Source organism: Sebastes fasciatus, chromosome 11 (assembly GCF_043250625.1).
Source record: "Sebastes fasciatus isolate fSebFas1 chromosome 11, fSebFas1.pri, whole genome shotgun sequence".
Classification (NCBI taxonomy): Eukaryota; Metazoa; Chordata; class Actinopteri; order Perciformes; family Sebastidae; genus Sebastes; species Sebastes fasciatus.
The window spans coordinates 2,690,519-2,706,118 of record NC_133805.1 but is presented as its reverse complement, the minus strand read 5'-3'; the positions used below and the strand labels follow the sequence as shown (position 1 = coordinate 2,706,118).

The 15,600-nt window shown below is 43.5% G+C and overlaps 1 protein-coding gene across 31 annotated transcripts in view; it reads right to left on the bottom strand.

Annotated features, from left to right (window-relative positions):
* Window positions 1–15,600, bottom strand: part of dlg1b (discs large MAGUK scaffold protein 1b) — a 142,989-nt gene that overhangs the window by 25,828 nt on the left and 101,561 nt on the right. For 20 of the 31 annotated variants that reach the window (XM_074649934.1, XM_074649935.1, XM_074649945.1 and 17 more), the window contains 7 exons: window positions 10,819–10,917; window positions 10,041–10,094; window positions 9,009–9,059; window positions 7,220–7,344; window positions 3,730–3,899; window positions 3,188–3,324; window positions 1,869–2,013 (listed from right to left, as the gene is read on the bottom strand). In XM_074649934.1, coding sequence (XP_074506035.1) covers window positions 1,869–2,013; window positions 3,188–3,324; window positions 3,730–3,899; window positions 7,220–7,344; window positions 9,009–9,059; window positions 10,041–10,094; window positions 10,819–10,917 — 781 coding nt within the window. Of the gene's footprint in view, window positions 1–1,868; window positions 2,014–3,187; window positions 3,325–3,729; window positions 3,900–7,219; window positions 7,345–9,008; window positions 9,060–10,040; window positions 10,095–10,818; window positions 10,918–13,604; window positions 14,161–15,600 lie in introns of those variants that run through there. The other 11 variants (XM_074649943.1, XM_074649956.1, XM_074649962.1 and 8 more) reach the window with 3 other exon arrangements.

Sequence of the window (15,600 nt, the reverse complement as noted above, 5' to 3'; positions counted from 1 at the left end):
TAATTTGCGATTAACTATGGACAATCATGCGATTACTCTCACTATTCCACATTTAGTAAAAAAATTAGGGCTGTCAATCGATTAAAATACTTGATTACGATTAATCTAGCTTTAAAACTGAGCTGCTGTTGCATCAATGCGTTAAAGAAATTAGTGGCGTTAAAAGAAATTTGTCGGGGACTTCAGAATTGCGTCTCTGCTCTTTGCAGATGATGTGGTTCTGTTGGCTTCATCAGACCGCGACCTTCAGCGCGCACTAGGGCGGTTTGCAGCCGAGTGTGAAGCGGTCGGGATGAGAGTCAGAACCTCAGACCCGGCCCTGGATCAGCGGAAGATAATGGATGGATGGACCTGAAGTTGGTCACTAATACAGTTAAAGGTAGATGTGAGTCCAGCGTGAAGGTACACCCCAAACGGAGAAAGTGGCTGCATGTGTACACGCGTTCCCAGTGGCATTCATCAACCAGCACGTTTCAAAGTCGAGGCTCCTCTCCGACACATTCAGAGCACGGACTCTGGATCCGTTCCCAACGACTCCCCCGGTGGACATTTTAAAGTGGAGACGCTGAAGGACAAACTGATCCTGGACTGATGAGTGCAGGAGAGACGAAGTCCAGCGGAAGTGTCTGACCGGGAGAGAGCCAGTTAAAGTCCGCCGCCACCACCGCCACCACCGCCACCACCGCCACCGCCGCCGCCGCCGCAGCCGTGTTCGTAGCTGGAGCAGACGGTGTGTATACAGTTTATTTGTCGGTGAATAAATGCTATGAAGCTATAACTCGCTCAGCTCAAGACCGGAGCCAACTTCCTGTATCTGAACAAGGCGTATGGAAAGGAGGCGGGGTCACGCGTCATCAAACCCGTCATGTCTTTGGGGGTACAACACATGCGCAGTAAAATCTGGCCTGCACTCGCCGAAATTGAGCCAATCGCAACGCACGACCTCAGCTTCAGTTACACTGCGCATGTGTCATACCCCAAGACCCACGTCCTCCCGGGTCGCAGCCTCCCTCTATAGGACTTGAATCTGCAATCCCATGCAGTCTTGTGTGTGTCGCCTCACTGTTTTGACCGATGCTCGCTCGCGTCTACGTCTACGTAGTGCGAGCAACAGGAGGGTGTCACTGTTAACAAACTATCCCTTTAAAGAGACGAGCCGCTCCTCGGAGTTTAGCTCAGCTTTTTAATTCATTATTAATATTTCTTTGAACTGTTTTAACCGATAGCGTTAATTGGTTAAAATTCTCAATGTCGGTTAATTATTAACATCCCTAATTGCGATACAATATTCGGATTTATTACGATTTTTGTCAACTTTTTTAACACTAGACGATGGGACAAAGTTGAATAATTGTTTTTATAATTTTCCATTTTTTCATCATCTCTCCCTTTGGAGGGAAGAGCTGGAGGGACGTCTGGAATACGCTGCTAAGCCTGCTGCCCATGGAGACCCGGCCCCAGATCAGGGGAAAGAAAACGGATGGATTGTTCCGTTATCGTGGCCAATCAATATCGTGTCTAACGATAATCTCGTTATCACAATGAACTAAATCAGACTCTTATTATATTGTAATTCATTCCCACGATGCTGCTCACAGTGATCACAGCTCGTCTGCCGACAGCAGGGAACACGTTATGGTGCGTTCAAGCTCTACTCGGTAAAATGAGTATTCGGCAATTGGTAAATTATAACGCTGTCATGATGCGTTCAAGTGTAATCTTGTAAAATTGAGTTTTTGGCAAGAAACAACTCGAATACCTACAGTTGTCTGAAGAAGATTTTTTCAAAGTAATACAAAGCCTAATCTGCATAATCAAATAACGTGTGTGGTGTTTGTACAGAAGTTCAAAACAAAAGCATCACTCACAGTTGGTGAGGTCGGGCGGGGCGGAGCTGTCGTTCATGAAGACACTGTTGGGTTTAGCCACTTTCAAGTAGACCACGTCAGGAGTGTTTTTCAAGGCAGTGACGGCGTGTTCGTGGCTCACCTCCTCCAGGCAAGCGCTGTTCACCTGAGCACGGAGAGGAGACGCAGCACGTCAAAGACAAACAGCTTCACAAGTTTCTGCATCAAACAAATAATAAAACAACCTCCGTCTATCTTTGGAACGTTTAACTCGCACATCCCTGGATTAGTGAGGTGAAACCTTTATTTAGTGTGACTAATGTATCGTATTTTTAAAAATGTTTGATTTATGTGATTTTGGTGAGATTGAAGAGGAAATCCTTGTCATGTTTTATTGTTTTTGACGCTATTTATTTAAAGGGACTGTTTGTAACTTCCACCTATAAATCAATCCGGGTCGGTGTGTCATGGTCGCTCGCGTGTGTCTACGCTGTTCAGACTCAGACTCCAACACAAACTACACAGAAGCAGCAAAACCTCTTGGTTGTATCTAGTGAAGCTGTTAAACAGTGTTGGTCGCGGTCGGAGGACGCGGAGGAGACCGTAGCTTTGGTCTCCAGGACCGGAGTCTCTGCTCCTCTGCCTGCCTTCACTCACACACCGCGTTCCTTCTCTCTCTCTCTCCACCTCTCACGTGCATGCTGCTCACTCCACACTGCAGGAGAGTTAGTTTAGCTCTGAGAATATCTAGTGAATGTACAGTGGACGTTTGTTAACTGCTGCAGCTCCTCCAGACCAACAGAGGTTTCCCGTGTCTTGTGAAGTGACGGGGCTCCGCAGAGAGAAATGTTATCGTCTCCGACCAAAACTCCGGCGTCTCCCCTGTTCCCTCCGGCCGCGGTTGGGAGGCTGAGGCGGGAAAAGCCAACACTAGGATCAGCATTGATTCATGGAGAGACCTTCGTCTGGTCAGCTAACATTACTGCCAAGCAGCTGAAATATAGAGTGATATTGTGCTTTTAGCTGACGTGTGTCTCCTCACTGTGTTGAGCGATGCTCCTTCATGTCTATGTAGAACGAGCACAAGCGCCAGCAACAGGACGCTGACTTTAGTTGACTTAACGGACACAGGTGTTGCTGTTAACAAGACATTTCGGATTCTTACAAACAGTCCCTTTAAATGTGAATTTTGAATACAAATATTTTGTCCCTAAAATCTATGAATATCGTGATTATCATTTTGGCCGTGATCGTGCAGCCCTCGTCCCTGGAGCTACAACATGTTGGTCTCAGAGAGGACATGTTGGTCTCAGAGGATAAAACACAGTCGGAGTTCTTACAGCCAGCAGTTTGTCTCCGATCTGCAGCCTCCCGTCTTTATGTGCAGCTCCTCCTTCAATGATCTTGGTGACGTAGATGCTGTTGTCGCCCGGGATGTGCTGGTTCCCCACTCCGCCTGCTATACTGAAGCCGAGACCTGGAACACACCGGGACCAGGACCGGGACCAGAGAGGGGGGACGGACTGTTAGAACAACCATCGACCTGCCGGCACCACCGTGCACTTCACAGTAAGATTTAAAACTGAAACATGCTTCTGCCAGTTTAACACCGGCACACAAATCAGGACACATAAATGCACAAAAGCATATTTTGGGATGTTTCCGTGGAAACGGAGGCTTTGTTCTTGAGCCTGGCTTCTTGTCTGAATAATCACGAGGCCCTGAGGGATTTCACTAAAGCTCCTCAGCAAGCAGAGACGATCCAACGGCACATCCGCGGCATGTGCTCGCTCCGCTTACGGGAGCTACAGGACAGTTTACTCTCTGCTCTGCTGACTGGATGTTTAAAATCAGACAACGCCACATTAACCCTCTCGGTCACCTTTGGGTCCTTTCACCAGTTTGATCTCCATCACTTTCTCTGAGACGGGTTTCCTTCTGCGGACGTAGAGTCGGACCAGGGAGCCGGCCTCCTTCAGGGCCTCCACGGCTCGGCTGTGGGTCACGTCCCGAACATCCGCCTCGTTAACTCTCAGGATGACATCGTTGACCCTGAAACACACGATGTCACCACCGACCGTCAATCATCCCCCAAAATCAACCAAAGTGATTCACTGCACTTCAACATCAGGAAGCAAGAACAGAAGCTGTGAACATCCTGAATACTGATGGTCAATAACTACGGCGGCATATTAGAGCCATTATAGGTACAAAATAATAATGATAGCAATAATAATAATAATAATAATATAATAATAATAATAATAATAATATTATAATAATAATAATAATATAATAATAATAATAATAATAATATAATAATAATAATAATAATAATAATAATAATAATAATATTCAGAGAAAAAGTTCAGAATTTACAAGACCAAAGTCATACATTTATGAGAAAGAAAAAAAAAATACTCTGAGATTATAAAGTCATGAATTTGCGAAAAAAACAACAGAAATTCTCTGAGATAAAAAAAAAATACTTTGAGATTAAAAAATCACAAATTTATGAGGAAAAAAAATTGTGAATATTCTCAAGAAAAAAATCTCTGAAAAATTGCTTCACTTTGCAAAGTTGTATAAACCTCATCACACCACAAAATAATTACGGAGCCGAGGGAGGGGTTTATTATTCTGAGAAAAAATGTCTGAGATTAAAGTCGTAAATTTACAAGAAAGAAATTGTGTATTCTCTAAGATTATAAAGTCATACATTTGCATGAAAAAAATTGCTTTGCTTTGCAAGGTTGGATCAACCTCATCAATTACAAGAAAAATGGTGTATTCTCTGAGATTATAAAGTCCTAAATTTATGAGAAAAAAAAGTATATTCTCTAAGATTTACGAGAAAAAAATGTACGAGAAAAAACGCACAAATTTCCAAGAAAAAAAACTTGAATCATCAAATTTGTGACTTTAATGTCTATTCTATAATATTTTTTTTCTTGTAAATTTGTGATTTTAATCTCGTGGAATTTGTTTGTTTTTCTCGCAAATTCGTGACTTTATAATCGAGAAAAAAAATGAGATGTTCTCTGAGATTATAAGTCGTAAATTTACAAGAAAAAATAGTGGAAAAATCGCTTTGCTTTGCGAGACTGGATCAAACTCATCACAACACAGACGCGGCTGGTAAACAGGGGAACGCCACACACACACACACGTTAGGAGCATTTAGTGTTTTGATTCAGTGTTTTGATTTAATTGCATGAATAATATCTTATTTATATCTTGTGTTATTTTCCATTTGTGGTCATTGTTTGTACACGTTTCATGCTGGATGGAATCTGTGCATCCTAGTATTGTCAGTGTGAACAAAGCACGGCGATCTAAAACGGAGCACAAAGTGACAAACTGAGACGTTCATCCTTCAGTTTGACTTCTCTTTTCTCATCTCTGTGTTTCTAACTGCTTGTCTGAAACCGACCGGAGCTTTCGGGCAGTCACATGAGCTTCCCTGATGACTGACAGGCCAACAAACAGGTTTCATCTGTTGGAGGCAAACTGAGACTGAGACAGGGCCGGCTGTTCATCCCACAGCTCCTCATCATCATCATCACCTGGATCAGGTGTGTTGGACTGCTGCATTATGAATGATGGAGTGAAAGGCAGCAGGGCACTGCAGGGGTTTGTGGGTAAAAGACACCGGCTCTTAAAGGGATAGGTGAGGTGTTTCTCAGTGTGGTTATATGAGCTACTTCTCCATAGTGTTACCTACAGTAGATGGAGTTTGGAGTAAAACAGTGTACTGCTGTGGACGTGGGCAGCAGAGAAACACATTTTAGACACCTAAAAAACTCAGTTTAAGTGTACGCTGTATTTAGAATATTTTCACCGCTTTAACTCGCCGTCAGACGGCCCTTTCTGACGGGAACTGAAGCGGTTATATCGCTCCCCTCAAAGCCACCAGGCTCCATTCACAAAAACAGTAATTTGACCTGTCAGAACACGGGAGCAGCTGGTCTGCCGCTGCGTCCATCGGTTAGATTGCTTGTGTTATTGTTGTGACTTTGGTGTTTTAAAGCTGCAGTTGGTAACTTTTATAAAAAAAAAATAACTCTTTATCATATTTGCTCAAAAGGTCAGTGTATCCTGACAGATAATCAGGTTCCCCTGTCTCCTCTAATACCAGGATCAGACTACACAATATGTTTGACGGTTACGATGGTCACTGTGTCAGATTAGACGATTGAGAGTCATAAATTCTTGTCGTGACTCGGCCGCGACACACGAGGCTACGGGGTGAAAACAATAAAAATATAATTCACAGGGAGAAGAGAAAGCGGGCGTGCAGCGGGATGCTCCACGACACAAAGACGCAACGGCGGTGGTGTTTTTTTTACTCCGACACAACCTAGACTGAACATCCTACCGCGAGGTCCGGCAGCAGTTGAAGGTCCGATGACATCATTCTGCATAATAAGTAGCCTTCTGTTTACAGCCGTGTGCGTCGGCGCTCAGACGGTCAGATTTGAGGCCGTGACGGAACACGACGTGGAAAGAAAAAAAAGAATTAAACATGCTAGACTTCCTGTCGGGACGTTGTGAGGCGTCCCAGATGCGGCGGCGTCGGGTTGTCGTGTACTATGACACGCTCCACGGGATAAAACCATCGATCGTCGCACACGACACTCATTTATCGTTCCCGATCTCCTACGACGGCCGTGTGGGGTTATAGTCGGGCTGATATCGTGTAGTCTGAACCGGGCATTCGTGCTCCTATTGACATTTGCAAGATTCCACCGCGCCCGAAGGAAAACAACCAATCAGAGCCGAGCTGTCTCTAAAGCAGCACTCACTGAATCAATCACTCGTGAACTTCGATCAAACAAATATGAATCAATATGTAAACTGTAATGCCTATTTCCCTCCTCAGATGTCCTCAGAAACATCTTGTTGTGTACTGTTGAGCTGTAAAATATGGAGGTTTGTGACCCGGCAAATGAAATTACGGCTAAACATTGCACTACAAGATGTTTCTGATAACATCGGAGGAGAGAAAAAGGCATTAGCGTTTCGGATTCACCGAAGTCACAACAATAACACAAAGAATGGAACCGATGGACGCAGCGGTAAACCAGCGACTCCTCTGTTCTGAGAGGTAAAATGACTGTTTTTGTGAATGGAGTCTGGTGGCTTTGAAGAGAGCGTAGATAAAGGCTTCAGTTCCTTGTCACAAAGGGCCGTCTGACGGCGAGGTAAAGTGATGAGAATATTCTAAATATAGCGTACACTTAACAGTTGGTACATAAATTCAGTTCTTATGTGATAAAACATCGTCTTTAGAAGCCGGACGTTTCACTGACAAACACTCTTCATATATATTATCAGCATCAGGATTCACAGGTGTGTGTTTGTTGTCTCACCTGAGCCGTCCGTCCTGGGCAGCGGCCCCTCCGGGTATGACTTTGGTGATGAAGATGCTGGGGTCTTCACCGATGTGGGGGTTGTCTGTGCCGCCCGCGATGCTGAAGCCCAGTCCCGAGTTCCCCTGGATACCGCGCCAACAATCACCACGACGACCACCACAATAAAAAAACAAACAGAAACTCAAGTTAACAAAGATAATGTCAGACGAGTGATTGAACACGCAGCACGCTCAGGCAGGCAGACAGACAGAGTAACAGACAGAGTAACAGACAGGCAGGCAGGCAGACAGACAGACAGACAGGCAGACAGACAGACAGACAGACAGACAGACAGACAGACAGGCTGTATCTACTGCAGGACTCAGCTGGCAGGGATGTTTTTTATTCACGCTGCACTGAGAATAATTTGCACTTGAAGAAGCAGGGCTGAATTAGGACGAGACGATATAACAGAAGATGATGAAAAAGATTTCACCAGAGGCAGAGCCGGGGATTAAAACACAGCTGCATTAAAAAGAAAATATGTGTTTGTGTGAGCGGATCACAAAACACACAGGAGTTCATTCATTATGTCCTCATTCCATCGGATTTCTACGACGGTGTAGTAGGGCCAATGTAGGTTAAAAAAAAAAAAAAAAAAAAATGTGTAACGAGTAATATCTGGAGAAAAAAACCAAAACATTTCTGAGATTTAAATCACAAATTTACAAGAAAAAAGTTGAATATTCTCTGAGATTATAAAGTCGTGAATTTATGAGAAAAAAACAGTATATCATCTGAGATTGAAGCGGTAAATGTACGAGGAAAAACTCACTGATTTAGGAGAAAAAAATGCAGATATTCTCTGAGATTATTAAATCATAAATTTGCGAGAAAGAAACTTGAATATTCTCTGAGATTCTAAAGTCGTAAATTTGCGAGAAAAAAAAGTTTATATAATTTGAGATTGAAGGGGTAAATTTATGATAAAAACAAACACAAATTTACGAGAAAAAAACTTGAATATTCTCGGAGATTATAAAGTCGTAAATTTGACAAATAATTGTATATAATCTCTGAGATTGAAGTGGTAAATTCTGGGAAATTTAAAAAAAAAAAATCAACCTCATCACACCACAAAATAATTACAAAGCTGGGGGAGGGGGGTAATATATAATAAAATATAATATAATAAAATAAAATATAATAAAAAAAGTTACAAATTTATGAGAAAAAACTCACAAATATACTCAAAAGGTTGGATCAACGTCATCACACCACAGACACCGCCGGTAAACAGGGAACGCCACGCGCACACGTCAGTGAGGAGGTGCAACACTACGGAGCATGGCAGCGATATGCTTCATCTGTCCTTTGTGTTGTAGTTCAGATGCACTGAAACTATCTAACTAACCTCATCCCAATCAGTCTGTTGCTTTCTTCTGAATCGGCCAAATTCACGGCCTCAATGTCTCTACAGAGTCCGGATGCTGATGATAATATGGTGATAATATGATGACTCTGGGCTAAAATCAAGAGTATTTCCTTATTCCTTTAAGTCTAATTTGACTAGGTCATCCACTGCAGGCAAATCCACAGCAAGGCTCTCTGAGAATATTCAAGTTTTTTCTTGTAAATTTACGACTTTAATCTTGAAAAGTTCAGTTTTTTCTCTGAATATTGCCTAAAGTACTGAAGTAAAAGTACATAAAAGTAGTGTCACGTGAGCAGTATCTGCTGCCGAGTTATGGAGCGTTACCGCGGCTCCATCCGCTAACAACACGATTCACAGCGTTCATCGTCTTACCCTCTCCAGCGTGATCTCCTCGTACTCATAATCAGCCTCCGTCCCGTTCACCTGCACACACAAACACAAGATCCATCAGCTGCCAGCAGTTCATTACCTGTCATCAACAGGTAAGTCCTAATCTATACATACAGTATAACAACATGAAGGATGATACTGTGAGAGTGTGTAACCTGCACATTATATTTATTCTAATCCAACTATGGAAATAATTATTACTAACAGCTTTTAGTCCAAACTGACACATTATTCTGTTCATACAAACCGTTGAATAAGTATTAACATCAAAATGTTGTTAAGTATCAGTAGTCATTTTTTATTCTCAAAATATAATGACTTTTATTCTCAAAATATAATTACTTTTATTTTGAAATATAATTACTTTTATTCTCAAAATATAAAAAATGTTATTCCCGAAATATAACGACTTTTATTCTAGAAATATAATCACTAATATTTTCTAAATATAATGACTTTTATTCTGGTAATATAATGACTTTTTTTATTGGAAATATAATGACTTATTTTTTAAATATAGAAACGTCTATTCTCGTAATATAATTACTTTTATTTTGAAATATAATAACTTTTATTCTGGTAATATAATGACTTTTAATCTCGAAATATAAAAACTTTTATTTTGAAATATAATGACTTTTATTCTCCAATTATAAAAAAAATATTTTGAAATATAATCACTTATATTTTCTAAATATAATAACTTTTATTCTGGTAACGTAATTACTTTTTTTCCTGGAAATATAATGACTTTTATTCTCGAAATATAATCACTTGTTTCCGAAATATAATGTCTTTTATTCTCTTTATTTTCGAACACGGCGCTGATACGCAAAAACAAACTAAAAGGGTTTTATTTCAATATTAAAAAAAAGCAAAACGACGGTGGGCAAATAATGTAATCGGTCTGTCCCTGAACGGCGGCGAGCCTCTGCACGACTACTTCACTGAATATTGACCTTTATTAAAAACTAAAACAACATGACAGACGTGATGAAAACATGGTGAACTCACATATGGAGGCGTGTCCAGGCTGTCTGTGTTGACCACCACGGGGGGAGGGTTGGCCTGAGGAGAGAAGACACATCACCGTGTCAGAGGAAACATCTCCCCCCAACAGAATTAACCCACCTGACCTGAGCCGCCTCCCACAGAGCTCCACCCCTGCAAACACGACACACACACACCACAAGCTGCAGACGGCGCCGACATTAAAGACGCTCTTCTCCTCGCGATGCTACTACGCACACCGCCGACTGAGGATGAAAACAGGAAGCCGGTGGATTCTGAGCAGAGATTAGTGAGGACAGAGCGGGTACGTACATGGTGGCGTTTCACACTGCAGAAGATGCAGTGCTGAAGCATGAAGCCTAAATCAATCAAATCAAGGACGAAGGCGGTTCTGCTCCTTCTTCTTCTTCTTCTTCTAGCTTTAAAAGTTGTCAAATCTCTGCATCGCTCACTCGCTCATCCTCTTTCCGTCTGCCTGGATCGCTCGCTCACTTTCTGCCCGGGAGGAGCCAGATGGGCTCTTAAAAGTCATGTGGTGGTGGAGGGGTTGGGGGGGGTGGTGGTGTGGCATTTCTCCCACTGTTTCTATCTCTAATCTGCTCACTTCATCAGAGCCACAGCTGGACGGCAGACACGGAACTACTGCACAATGACAGCGAGACGAGCAGCCAGATAAACGGAGGAGGAGGTAAATCTCTAGATGGATGGACGGAGGCGGAGCAGACAGAGAGAGACAAGTGGAGGGAAATAAAAAAACAACAACAACAACAAAACAAGAAACCTGTGACGTCGGAGGGATGATGGTGGTGGTGTCGGCTGCGATTGGCGAGACTGGGATCACGGGGATTATGGGAGAGGAGGGCGGGGTGGCCTCTGCCTGCTGAACAATAGCATGGTGAGGGGTCAAAGGTTAGACAAACACAGTGCAGCACAGATGAACAGGAGGAGGAGGAGGAAGAGGAGGAGGAGGAGGAGGAGGAGGAGGAGGAGGAAGAAGAGGAGGAGGAGGAGGAGGAGGAGGAGGAAGAGGAGGAGGAGGAGGAGGAGGAGGAGGAGGAGGAGGAGGAGGAAGAGGAGGAGAATGGATGGAGGATGTTCATGTTGACTGACAGGTGTCGTGATCTGTTTGTTTGCATCGTGTCGAGGTGCTCGGCTGTCAGAGAGCTCGGCCAATCACAGGAAGACGCTCTGTGATTGACAGGTTACCTGACACTTGTGCTTTTTTTTTTGTCATCACATCCTGATGTGACAAAACTCGCACATCTGCTGCTCGGAGAAGATTAAAGTTTGACCTGGGTCTGAGAGTGTGTTAGTGCACGTGTTATTGTTAATGTGTGTGCGTGTGTGTGTGTGTGTGTGTTAAATCCCCGGTCCCTCGGTACAGTGTCAGCGGGGGGTCGGGCGGGGGGCTGATGTCCTTTTCTTTGTGATTATTGAAAAGCAGCAGACATTTCAATCAGCGACAGCAGAGAGAATTAACCCTGACAGCCCGCAGTGACATCAGCACCGGAGGTCAAAGGTCACACTTTCACTACTGTCAATACATTACCGTGGCAGGTAGCGGTCTGCTGTTTGCTCTGTGTCTTAGTATTTATGCCATTATATATTGAGATATTAGCCTCATACATTTCTCTTGATCTGCTCATTATATTTTGAAAATAAAAGTCTTCATATTTCAGAATAAAAGTCATATTTGGAGAATAAATTTCATTATATATCTATATAAAAGCTTTCTAATTTTGAGAGAAAAAAGTCATTGTATTTTGAGAAAGTCAGCGTAACAAGATGCCTCAAGAACAAAATGTTTTATGTTTGTTATGCTTACAAAAATACTGTCTTCATTGATCTGCTGGATGATTGCGTAAACTATCCCCAACTTTCAGTTTGGCCTCAATTCGCCACTGAATGAAAACGGACGCAGCTGGCGGAGCTCGGTGCAGCCGCCGCCGCAGCTTTCCATAAACACTGCATGGCAGCTCGCCGCAGGCTGCACTTCGCCGCTGCTCTGGTGTGTTATCGGCGTAAGCCTGTGTAAATGAAACAAGCTTAAATGCACTAATATTTAATTTAAATTGAAGACCATTTGTATTTTATTATATGTACTTTAATGTATTTAACACATGAGGATTTGAATAATACGTTCAACGTGCCTTGTTGTTTGTAAATGTGTTGATAAATGAAGGGAAAAGAAAACGAAAGCGTGTAAAACTACAGTAAAGAGAAGCGGATGCGGATGACCTCTATTATACAAGGGCAGGACCTCGTGAAGCTGCTGGCAGGAAGTGGCGCTCTGTTTCGAAGAGGCTTTAAACGTTGTGCTGCAGCAGCAGAACTCGGAGCCCATGGAAAACCAACAGCCGCTAAAATTAGCCCCCGCACATCGACCACATTGATCCGCCAGCCCTACTTCTGGAGCGCTGCTCGGAAAAGCCGCTGACAATGGGGCTTAATTGCTCCCAAAGAATACAAACTGGTGTGACGAATGCAGCAAACATACAGAGGACAGAGTTTATGGTTTAATCCAACGAGAGCGATGGTTCGTTGGGAGAGTGAGCGCTGCGGTGCAGAATGGATCTTTGTGGGGATAAATAGAATAAATAAAAGAGCTGATGACAACGATTAGTCAACCGGCAGATTCAAATCTGATTATAAAGTCAGACACTGAAAAATAAAAGGAAAAAATAACTTTGGATTTCTCTGTTTTATATCATCAGAAACTAGATTTTTTTGCCTTTTTTCTGAATCATTTAATAATAATTTGTTAAATTAAAATAAAAGAATTGCAACAACAAATTCCACTGGTTCAGCTCGACAGCAGAGCGACCCTCAAACACCAACAACACAATGAGTTCAAGGGTCAGAGGTCATGACACCGAGACAACAACGGATCAGTTTCTATTCTAGTGTCGATACAAAACCCAACGACACAAAAACAGCACTTTTTTCAATCTGGTTTTGAACAACTACAAAGTTCTTGCACACCTGAAAGTCTCACTGACTCCTGCAGCGGATCAACAACTCCAACACGACTTTGACAAACACGAGCACGTCGATTTAATTAAACAAAAGAAGCTGAAGTTAAATAAACGTCCGAACACATACAGCCGTAAAAGAAACTTTGTCAGAGTAGAAATACAGCCGAAAACTGGTTAAACTGTTTAATGGAAGTCTGGAGCTGTCTCATCAGAGAGTACGCAAGATTAGGAATCTGACCAGACATTCAACGGCAGATTTTAGTACTTGAAACCGATATTTGGTGATATTTATCAACTCTGTGCTTCAAATACTCAGAGCTAAAAACTACCTTTAAGATCGCTGACTCGTTGCTATGAACCCAGTACTTCTTGGTATGAACTCGGTGCTACAAATACTCGGTGCTATGAACCCCAGTACTTCTTGGTATCAACTTGGTGCCACGTATACTCAGAGCTGCAAACGTCAGTAGTTTTTTGAACCGACTCGGTCCAGCCTCACCTGTGACTCTGTAATTAACCTCTTAGACAGTCGTAGCGGTGGAATTAAAGTTCTCCCAACTTCAAACAGAACACGTGGTCAACGTTGAAGTACCTTACTGAAAGCGAAGGGTACCCAGGGTATTTCCGGCCTGCTTGCCGCGTGGCCGCTGCTGACCACCTTGGCGGTACTCTTGGTCGGGCTTTTCTTGACGCTGTCCCGCAGGTTGAGGAAACGACTGCGAGCTCGGCAGGACGCCGGCACAGTGCAGGCGGTGAACGTCGACAGGGACGTCTGGACCTGCGGACGACCCGGCTGCTGCTGCTGCTGCTGCTGCTGCTGCTGCTGCTGCTGCCGGTGGAGCTCGATGGCGTGCTGCCTCTGGAGCGGGTGAAGGTGGGCGATGGACTCCTGCAGGTTGATGTTGACCCGCGGCAGCTTCTTCTCGGCGCCGTTCATGGGCTTGGAGGTGAACTCCTGCCGGGGGTAATGTGTGGTCATCGCTTTAAGAGGAGATTCCCGATTAGAGGAGGAGGTTGAACAATAAATTATGGATGGTTCCTTCAGATGTGGAAGGGCTTCTTCGGGTCTCTGTGGCGCAGCGGCAACAGATCTAAACTCCTGTTACTCTACCGCCTCCCTCCACCACCGAAGCACAATAACACTCCCCTCTCTTCTTTCTCGCTTCACCCCTCCCTCTTCAGTTGCTCTTTCTCTGTGACACCCTCCCTCTCTCTTCTTCTGTCATTCTCCTGCCAATTAATCGGCTTCAGTGAACGAGGCACATGTCAGCACGAGGAGGGGGGGCGGCTCCACTCGCTGCATGAATAATCGATGTCGCCCCCGCATTCAGAAACAGCGACGTGCATGTCAGCGTCAGCAGCGAGGGGAGGTGGAGGGGGCGGTCGGGGATGCGACGAGGACTCCTCCTGGTTGGCGGCAGGCAGGCAGAGAGCTGCAGCTTTCATTTGGATATTCTCTGCAGCAGCTTTAAGCCTCTGCTGAAGATAAAAAGCTGACAGTCCTCGCAGGCCGTTCAGGACCGAACCACCGAGCGGCTGCTGATGTTTCTCAGGTTTCCAGTAGGGATGCACAATTAATCCTATATTAATCTGTGATCACGATCTTGGCTTCACCACACTTAAATAAACATGATCGACTGCGATGTTTAAAATGCCTGCTCCGTTTTGGGGAGCTGTGTTTCCCATAGACCGTAGATAAGAAGTGGCTGTAGTCACCGTGACGTCACCCGGTGGTTTGTGGACTTCGTTTTAAAGCCTTGATTTCGGTATTTTGGCGATCGTGTCTAGAAGGTAACATTAAACTCTTGTGAGATGGTTACTGTTAGGATAGGTCGTCGGGTTTTTGAAAGTGTTTGTGGGTTACCTTCCAGACACACGACCCGTTGTGGCTGGCACCATTTTTGTTTCTGGCCATTGCTATCTTGTTTTTTTGCCGTTTATATTAAGGCTGTCCATCGATTAAAATATTTAATCGTGATTAATCGCATGATTGTCCATAGTTAATCGTGATTAAATGCAAATTAATCACACATTTTATCTGTTCAAAATGAACCTTAAAGGGAGATTAGTCAAATATTTAATCCTCTTATCAACATGGGAGTGGAGAAATATGCTGCTTTATGCAAATATATGTATATATTAATTATTGGAAATCAATTAACAACACAAAACAATGACAAATATTGTCCAGAAACCCTCACAGGTACTGCATTTAGTGTAGAAAATATGCTTAAATCATGATGTGATTATCATAAAGTGGGCGTGTCTGTAAAGGGGAGACTCGTGGGTACCCATAGAACCCATTTACATTCACTGATCTGGAGGTCAGAGGTCAAAGGACCCCTTTGAAAATGGCCATGACAGTTTTTCCTCACCAAAATTTAGCGTAAGTTTGGAGCGTTATTTAACCTCCTTCACGACAAGCTAGTCTGACATGGTTGGTACCGATGGATTCATCAGGTTTTTCTAGTTTCACAGATACTAGTATCTTCACTCTAGCTTTAAAACTGAACCCGCCACAACCTAAAAATCGCAAGTTGCGTCAATGCGTTAAAGAAATTAGTGGCGTTAAAACAAATTTGCGTTAA